Below are 9,853 nucleotides of genomic sequence, written 5' to 3'. Positions count from 1 at the left end.
AATACATTTCGCATTACAACGACAATCTATTCTAGACAAAGAATTATGATCTTCGCCAGACATACCGTAGCGTACTAATTTATTAATGTATTATCTATTATATCGGATAACTTTAATTAGTTCAGATGATTTAAATGGAGATGGTTGAGTGTGATAAAAGTTCCAGGAGTATAATGCCTTCGCCGTCGAAGCGTATCGTTGCATTTTTGTATCAATAAGAAAGATAAAATCGATAAGTTTTCATACTTATCTGTCTTGATCTATCTCACATGAGTGATAAACATAATTTAATTTAATGAATCGGCATATATCTTTTAACAAGGGAGAAAACTTTTTGCCGGTCACCTTTGTCCAGACAGATAGAAAATAGCAAGTATTGCGGCGCGTGCGATTTTTTTTCCAATATTTCTATGAGTTTATAAGAGTCGACGTCCTTGCGTCGCAGCCACTCTCTTTCTCACCCGTATCGCATCGATTGGCGTGCTGATAATCATGCCGATACAAGCACGGTGCCTACCGGTGATAGCAAAAGCATCGATTACCGTACTGAAATTTTGAAAAACCCAAGTAATGACAGCCGATCTCGAGCAGCAATTGATTTTTCCGTGACACGCGATTAACGTAAGTACGGGGCATGGGTGATGTTGCCGCCGAATGCTCGCACGATTGACATGCGGGTTATTTATGGTTTAGCACGGCGTGGCTCCGGGTCCTGGTATCTCCGAGTGATTTATGGGATCGGTGCGCGCGATAAGTGCATACAATTATCGCCGCGATCGAATTGTTTTGTCCCGCGAAATTGCCGATCGGATTCACAGTGCATATCGCTGGGAGGTTTCGTGGATGATCGACAGATCGACGTGGGAAAATTACTCCTGGGCGGGCGAATGAGACGTGGGTGCTAAGCAAAATCGATCGGGGGCGATCTATTCGCGACTATTTCAAGAGAGAGAGAGAGAATGCGATAGGCACCTAGTAAACGGCGCCGCGAGTAGGCCTGTAACGAGCGTGACTTACCGCTCTATTGTTCTTGTACCATCGAACGCAGAAAAATCGCCAGAAATTAGAATAGTTACATTAGTACGACTACATTCGACTCAGGCTGACTCGTGCATCGTACGCTCATTGTGAATTCAAATTGATACAATGGGGCTAATAGCCCGCGCCCTGTATTGCGATTTAAAGCCATGTTTACCATTTTGCGAAAGTTCGCTCTTCTCAAGCGATAGCGAAGCTATTGATTCGCCACGACTACACTCTTTGATCTACCACGTGCAAGAGCGCAACAATGCAATAATGCGCGATGTGGAAAAAATTGGGAAAAATAGAATATTAAAAAGGATCTTTTAAACCGGCCAGAAATTTGGTTTGTCGTAGATTCCGACAAGCTTGGAGCTGGCTAAGTAATTTTTAACAATGAAATTTTAATTAAAGCGCAATTATAATTTGTTAAAATGTTAAGTCTTTAATATATCGTCATTTATTTTAATTCTTTGCATTTTATATTTTGAATGTCAACTTCCTAAGTATTTTAATATTTTAATATTAAATAAATCTGCATCTCTCTGTTTAAGCTTCGAGTAACGTTCAACACCTAATTTTTTAAGTAACGTTTAAAACCTAGTTTTAATATTGACAGTGACTGAAAGAATATCAATATTCGTGGAATACTTTGCGTAAACCTTTTCTGCATAAAAATATAAATTACCAGCTTCGAAGCAGTACATCGATCGGTTTGGCCGAGTACATCCTTCATCCGGTATATCCAATTTTAGCGGCAATAGATCCTTCAGGCCATACTCTGCAAAGACTGGATTCATCCGAAGCAATCCGCCGTAGCCCGTTCGGAGTTTTCTAAAAAGTGAAATAAAGACATATCAGAATTTTGGGAGTAGCGCGTACAAACGATAATATCAACGTGAATAACCTACTTTAGTCTCTTAATATTTAAGCATAGTAGCATTTTTAGTGCTTTAATATTTTGATTTCTATCATATGACTTAGACAACTTGAAGTCGATTTGATAGCTTAACATTTCCAAAATATTCCCGGAATTGTTTGAGATACTAGGACAAGTACTTTTTAAAAAAGCTAGATAAAAAGTATACATTATTTACGTAAAACATATATAGTAGCGGCTTGTAGTGTCACCAAATCCACGAGAATTGAGCAATCGCGTCGCACAAGATGGTAGAAAGTGCGAATAACACGAGTGTCCGTGTGTGCTCGAAAATGCAAAAACAACGCACTAATTTATTGCCCTTAATGACGTAACAGTGGTATACGTTGTACCATTTTCAGGCGGAACGAAATCCGCCTTGCTAAATGCACGTGCAAGGATCCATATAAGGCGAAGACCGACTTACCCACCCCTAGAGAATAACCGGTGACTGACGATACATTCCCTTATGTTACGTTACTTCCCATACAGCACAGCAAGGTTTCAGCAACATTGCAGCAACAATTTATCGCAAGATTGCAACATTGCCTAAAAGCTGCGAAATGTTGCTGCAACGCTGCTGCAATCTTGCAGCAACGGTAAAATGTCCGCCTCCAGAAATATTACAATGTAATATTACAGCAACATAGCAATATAATGCATGCATAATATATATTTTCTCGAAGCGCGGTGCGCTTCACTTCTCTTTTAAATTCATAGTAAATGAAGATTTGCAATTTCGAAATATACATTTGTATACACTAACTATTGAGGTAAAATTTCTAATCTTAGTAATTAGAATTTAAGTAACAATGATTTTTGTTCCGATACATTTTCTCGATTGAACAGAATTAATCGTTTATTTAATCGGTACCAATAAGTCCGCGGAATAATACGCAAAACGTAGCAACAGTCACGGAACAAAGTAATGTACAATAAAATATTAAGTACGGAATTTTCCATTGCGTAGGCAGGCCAACGAATTCTCAACGTTTTTTTTTTGTTGTTTTTCACTCGGCGCGGTATCGTACGACGATTAAGCGGGCCAACGAATTCTCAACGTTTTTTTGTTGTTTTTCACTCGGCGCGGTATCGTACGACGTTACGCGGGCCAAAGTTTACCCGAAGGTCGCCGCGCTCTCATTCGCTCGCCGAACGTCGTGCCGGCAGGCAGTGACGAGAGTCGCTCCGTGCGTAGCATTACTTTTGCGTTATCGGTTTCCAAGACTCGATCACGATGAATGCAGGGATAAAACACTATTGATTTGCACACCTTTATTAGTAACAAGTAACGTTCCTCGATTAATTATTAAGTTTCTACAACTTGTAATGAGAAACGAATTGCGTGTTGAGGCGACGGCTCTTTATCAACGTATAGATATTTCACGAGACTAACTCATCTAAATTATAAATGTAAACCGTGGTATTTTGTCGCGGTTACATCTCGTTTACGCACCGCGCTTTTAATTATCTATCGATTTCGTTTCAAGGATTAGATTAAATGACAAAGGTTGTAAAATATCGTTTCGTTACGGACTAATAACTACTTCTTTACCGCAGATTATGCTTCCGATGCTCTTGTTGCCTTTTATATCGCCAAATTAAAAGTGATTTATCCATTCTTCCGAATCAAAAATGCAAGTTAGTTTGAGTAATTCGTATGACAGAAAGTCACGCGATATTTTGTTAATAATATTTCGCGGTATTTCACGTCGCGTACGGGAGTGTCGGAAATTTCGCGCGATCGATGATTTTCGCGAGTGTTGTGTGAGTGCACCAAGGAAATCTGAGAGGACGAGGAGGTCTGGGAGGCATCGGGCAACGGCGGAGAAATCGTAAGGTAAGTGTGTTACATTTTTATGTTATCTGCTATTTGTGCAAAATAAAACATCTGTTCTGTGTTTTTATTCTATTTAGTCAAATGATTCGAACGAGAATTCGAATAAGTGTTAGAGACAAAACCATACGTATAAAATTTTGTCAGTTTATATTTAAGAGGAAGACTTTTTCAGTATTCTATAGAATTATTTTAATAAATACCTATTTTTTTAAATATAAAATGTAAAGTATATTTGATACAATAATTTCAATTTTACATGATTAGTCTATAATCATATGCATATTTGTATTGTTACAGTTCAACATATGTATATACCTAGTTGACGATGTACAACTGTGCTGTTGCGAGTCGTATCAGTGAGTGAAAAATTACTTTTTATTTTAAATTGACGTTGCGCATACAATTACTTCTCTTTGCATGTATACAAATTCTTAAAAATATACAATGCTGAACTACAAACTGCGCGCGCGAAACGCGCGTTTTGTCATTTCTAGTAAACTATAAAAGTGATGTGAGGAAACAATATACATATTGCAAACATAATTGTATCAATATTTTAAAATAATATTGTTACAACATTACTAAAGTAATATTGTAAAATAATGTCTCTGCAATATCTATGTACTATTACACTGCAAGATGCAATGTTGCAATCTTGCGGCAATGTTGTTGCAAGCTTTTGTGTTGTATGGGTGTAAAGTGTAATTTTCGGTGAATGTATCTTCCTGCCGTATTGAGACAAAATCGACTTTAAACTCGTTTAATCATTTATGATAACGCGATGAAATATAAAATAAGTGAAATGGATTCATTTTTCCTCCATGTTTAAACGCGTGTATACACCCCGTATATAAACATATTTATTCTATTGCTTACTTTTTAAACATATTTTAATTAAAACAAATTTGTAATTCTACCTGCCGTATTGAGACAAAATCGACTTTATTAAACTAGAGCTCCCCGGTACACGTGTAATCCGTGTATTTAATTTATCCGTATTTTAACCCGTGTACACGAATTTAAAGAATCTTCATTTACGTGAATCCGTGAACACGTGAATGTGACACGTGTTTGCGAATATCCGTGAACGTCACACGTGTACACGAATATCCGTGTATGTGACATATGTAAACGTGTAGCCGTGTATACCTCAGTAGTGCAATATTTAGAGAATTATGTGATCTGGATAAAATCTGGAAAATCTGGATAAAATCTGGAATGTTGGAATTATGCGTATACATATGTCGAACAACATATGCACACTGAAAAAAATTTCTGGTTGAATATGGACGAATCAGATAATTCCTTTCGGATTTACCAGAATTCCTTTAGGATTTACCAGAATTCCGGTAATCCTACAGAAATTCTGGTAAATCCTAAAGGAATTATCTGATTCGTCCATATTCAACCAGAAATTTTTTTCAGTGCAGAAATAGAGATCTTTCATCAAATTTTGATAAATATTTGCACACGTTTACACGTATCACACATACACGACTATACGTGTGCACGTGTCACGTACACAGGTACACGTGAATGAAGGTATCTTAAATCCGTGTAGACGGATTACGTGCACACGTGACTCTTAAAACACGTATCCAATCGAAAGCTCTGCAGTTTAAACTCGTTTAATGATTTAAGATCGATAACGCGATAAGCCGTTACATAAGTGTTTGAGAATAATTATTTCGTATTATTATTCGGGTTGAGAATGTTATATTTACCTGGCAAACGCTTCCGTGATGCCGTAAACCGTATTACCATCTAGTACGCCCGTAAGAAGATTGAAAGGCACTCGGGAACCGAGACGGCAACCAGGCCGGACGGCGGGAAAAGCGCGAACAAAGTCCATGCATTGTACATTGAACAGCCTGTAGAAATAGTCGTCCTCCGGTATTAAGATCTCGTTGCAGTAGGGATTCTTCAGGTGTGGCGGCCGGCCGCAGCATTCTTCGGGGTCGTTTCGGTTCAGAGGGTCTGCAAACACGATGATAGCAGAACTGATACCGTAACGATAGCAGAAAGCGATAGCGTTTCTATCACGCACGCGTAGTCCGTAGCCCGCGTGCGGCTATGGACGTGTCGGGGAATATCAGTATTCGCGATTGAATGGAACATTACGACCGTCGACAGGTTTTTTTCCGGCTGTCGCAATCTCCCGTTGGACGAGGCACACAATCGATTAATTATCCTCTCCTACGGGAATACGTGTGGGATCGCCCGCGGGGCATACGACCGGATTGCGCATTCTAAATTATTCTCGCCCCCCCCCCCCCCCCAGAAACAATTCGATAATTGGCGTCAAGTAGCGCGGGTTACTTTGAAGTGGCGCGATCGCAAGTCTGTCAATGGGCTTATCGATTCCGCTTGACACATAAGCGGCGAGCGATCTCGAGGAGCACCCGCTCGGTAACGTCACGAACGTACACGTGATCGGTTTATCCGAACAATGATCGTTCGCTTTCTCTAGTAGTTACCCTCGTTTCGATATGTACGGCAAACGTGGAAGGGCCTACGAGCGACCTACGATGCGCATGTATCAAATATCTCGGTACAGTTGCTTTGACGCAACTTGAGCAATCAGTTCGCCGTCGATTGAGAGGCTCGCTTTCTAATTTCTATTCTAGTTGCATGATTGAATCAGCGCGCTTCGATCATTACGGTGTACGAGCCGACAGAAAAACCATTCGTATATAGTTTTTTTTTAGTTGTTGCTTTCTCTAAAATTCTTTATGTATCACAAGTGGCTGTCAGGGTCGTGTGTTGCGATGATCATCAGTTTAAGAACCATTTCTCTTTTTTTTTACATCATACTTAGACAAGATGTTTTTGTTTGAAAAAAAGAAAACAGAAAATATTACCGTAGCAACTTGGTAATTGAAACCTTTCGTAATTAATTACTCATTAATTTTTTCGGAGAACTGCAGGTAACCCAATTTCTTTCCCTTCTCGTTACGCGAGATGAATCATTTTTTTATTTAGTCTTTTATTGATTTATACGCATTTTACGCGTACACCGTGTGAAATAGCATAAAATTATATAAGCATATTATGAAATCTAGTTAATGAGATCAATTTTGGGAAAATCTTCCCCAGTAGCACAGCGCATTGGCTAAACATTGGTTAAACATTGGCCCAATGTTGGTTATATTAGAAATGCATTGGCCGATATTGTGCAACGTAAAGTCAATATTGAAATAAATGTAAATATTGCACAAGAATAATTGTATATTATCAGATTTGGCCAATCTTTAACAATGTAATAAGAATATTAGCCTAAAATTGGTACAGTATTAGAGCAATATTGCTGAATAGACGTATTGGCCAAGAGAAGGCGCCCATTTGACAATATTGGGAATACTAGATTTACATCATTCGGCAATATTGCGCCAATATATTGTGCTACCAGGGTTATCGAGGCAGAGAGATCGCTTTGCGGACGTTAAAGTCACCGATCGTCGCAGCGGAAGAATCCATTATGAGCGCCGCTCTAGAACGTAGTATACCTAGAGGCGTGGCGGTCAAAGTATAATCGTGGTCCATGAATTGTCCCCACGCGATCACCATAACTGTGCCGGCGTGATCGTGGTAACCTTCGTCCGGGTGCATGGTGCGCGACACGACTCGGGACAATGGTAGATCACGACCCGTTACGGATATCCTCGGCGCCGTCAGGCCGTCCGCGAATTGAGGGCTCATCAGTCTGCAAAGAAGAAGCGCTCGCAGCGTGTTCCGTACTGGAAAGAGGAAACGTCCCGGGGAGCGGGAAAAATCGCTAGATTACCTCGTGAAAGGCGACAGGGTGGCCCCCCAAGTTGGATTCTGCAAATTCGTGCAGAGGCCGTCGTACCGGCGGTACTTGCCCGGTCTGCATTCCACGTTGCTGAGAAATGCGGGACAAACCTCGCGGATCAGCGTCTTCGAGGTGTCGATCAACGGCAGACTCCTCTGGATCTCCTCGTAGGTCAATCCGTACCTGGGGACGCCGATGATTAGAAAGTAAAATCGAGGAAACGCGATCGGGTCCCAAGGGGGGAAAGTTCGGGAGAGATCGCGCGGGCTCACGTTAACGGGGAGGACTTACGTTTGCGCGATATTCGTGGTGATGTCGAGAAGGAGCTCGCCGACCGTCGCCAGGTCCACCGGACGCCATAACTCCGACTTTGGCCTCGCGACGTCTACGGGCGATTACGTGTGAGCGACGGAGCGAGAAAGTCGCGCGAGGTGAAGCGAAAACGATGCGGCGAGCGCGAGAGATGCGCGCGTACGGCGATCGTCCGTTTTATATACGACCGGTGTGTTGCGCGTCACGCGAACGACACTCGCGCGCATCGTATTGGCCATTACCGGCAATAAATTGTATGGACATCGAGCAATTAATTCCCGTAATGAAATTTAATATACTCACTGATGCGCTTCCTCGCCTCGACGTAGGCATGATTTACGGCGTCGTACGTGATGCAGGTTCCTCCCGCGGTGGGGCTACGCATAACGAAAAAATAAGGATGAAAGTTGACACGTGCTCGATCTTCGAGTATGGATATTATTTACAGTTCCCTTTCCCCTGCCCCCCCCTCCCTCCCTCCCGTCTCTCTGCACCCCGACGGATTAATTACCCAATGTTGCAGCCTACTTTCGTGAGAAGCCGACCCGAGAGAGCCGTGCGTGAGAGACGCGAATTCGCTCGTAACGCGCGTACGCACGCAGAGCGATTGTACGCGCGGATATTCCGTATCAAGGTGATATCCGAGACTATCTTAGACAGTCGCTCTCCTACGAACGCGAGTGAATTCACTTTCATATCCTGTTTCCGCTTGTGAAATACACTGGCATTGACGGCGCCGCCCGTGGCTGCGCCGAAGGCTGAGCCAGCAATTCCGCCGCGTTTCTCTACGCCGGCATTGTACTCTTATCCGCGCGGCTTCCGCCTTCGATTCTTCCGCCTTCGTCTTCACTTCGACCGTGTCAGTCATCCGATATACATTCGCGGATTCGAAGCACTACCCATTTCTTATTTTGTTCCTTCACCAATTTTTCCCTCACCCCTTTATTCTTTGAAATTAATATAAATCTTATCTCGGAGTTTTACACGGGATGACACTGAGGACCGCCCACTAATTACGTAGCGTTGTTTCTTATTAAAAGCTGAGTCGAAAAGTCCTGAACCATTTTTCTCTATAATGCTCGATAAAAAAATATTGTTAAGTAAAGTCGAACGAATTAACGCTGATCTTTAGCCGGAAGCAATGAACCACGCGCCTAGTAGTGTACAACGTCGCAAACTACTAAGCGCCCGGCTTAAAGATCAGCGCGAATTCGCTCGAGTTTACTTAAGGGGATGCTGGAGTGATTTTGCACTTTTGCACTTTTCTAACCTAGAAACTATCAGTTCGCGGAAACACTTGTGTAATATACAAATTAAATGACTTACGTGTACAGATCGAAAGCAGCTCGCTATTCCGGCTAAATGAAAGAACAGTATGGCATCACTGAAACTAAGTTTGTAAGTCTAATAAGAAATAATAGTGAGCAACACACACATACGGTACATGTGGTATGTGTGTTGCTCACTATTAATTTTTATTAGACTTACAAACTTAGTTTCAGTGATGTCATACTGTTCTTTAATTTAGTCGGAATAGCAAGCTGCTTTCGATCATCTGTACACGTGCCATTTAATTGGTGTATTACACAAATCTTTCCACGAAACAGACAGTTTTAAGGGGATGCTGGAGTGATTCTGCACTTTCGCACCTTTTGCACTTAAAACTGTCTGTTTCGTGGAAAGATTTGTGTAATACACAAATTAAATGGCACGTGTACAGCTTCGAAAGCAGCTTGCTATTCCGGCTAAATTAAAGAACAATATGACATCACTGAAACTAAGTTTGTAAGTCTAATAAAAAATAATAGTGAGCAACACATACATACAGTACATGTAGTATATGTGTTGCTCACTATTATTTTTTATTAGACTTACAAACTTAGTTTCAGTGATGCCATATTGTTCCTTCATTTGGCCGGAATAGCAAGCTGCTTTCGATCTGTACACGTAAGCCATTTAATTTGTATAT

The 9,853-nt window shown here is 41.3% G+C and overlaps 1 protein-coding gene across 1 annotated transcript in view; it reads right to left on the bottom strand.

The window, feature by feature from the left end:
* The window catches only part of LOC105562113, a 34,975-nt gene that overhangs the window by 11,627 nt on the left and 13,495 nt on the right, over positions 1-9,853 (bottom strand). The window contains exons 3-9 of the mRNA XM_012012662.1: positions 8,188-8,261; positions 7,864-7,957; positions 7,564-7,755; positions 7,286-7,482; positions 5,504-5,756; positions 1,621-1,854; positions 462-546 (exon numbers count right to left, since the gene is read on the bottom strand). Coding sequence (XP_011868052.1) covers positions 462-546; positions 1,621-1,854; positions 5,504-5,756; positions 7,286-7,482; positions 7,564-7,755; positions 7,864-7,957; positions 8,188-8,261 — 1,129 coding nt within the window. The remainder of the gene's footprint in view (positions 1-461; positions 547-1,620; positions 1,855-5,503; positions 5,757-7,285; positions 7,483-7,563; positions 7,756-7,863; positions 7,958-8,187; positions 8,262-9,853) is intronic.

This window comes from Vollenhovia emeryi, unplaced genomic scaffold (genome assembly GCF_000949405.1).
Source record: "Vollenhovia emeryi isolate VEMERY1.0 unplaced genomic scaffold, V.emery_V1.0 DF939195.1, whole genome shotgun sequence".
Taxonomy (NCBI): Eukaryota; Metazoa; Arthropoda; class Insecta; order Hymenoptera; family Formicidae; genus Vollenhovia; species Vollenhovia emeryi.
This window is presented reverse-complemented; position numbering and strand designations above follow the sequence as displayed.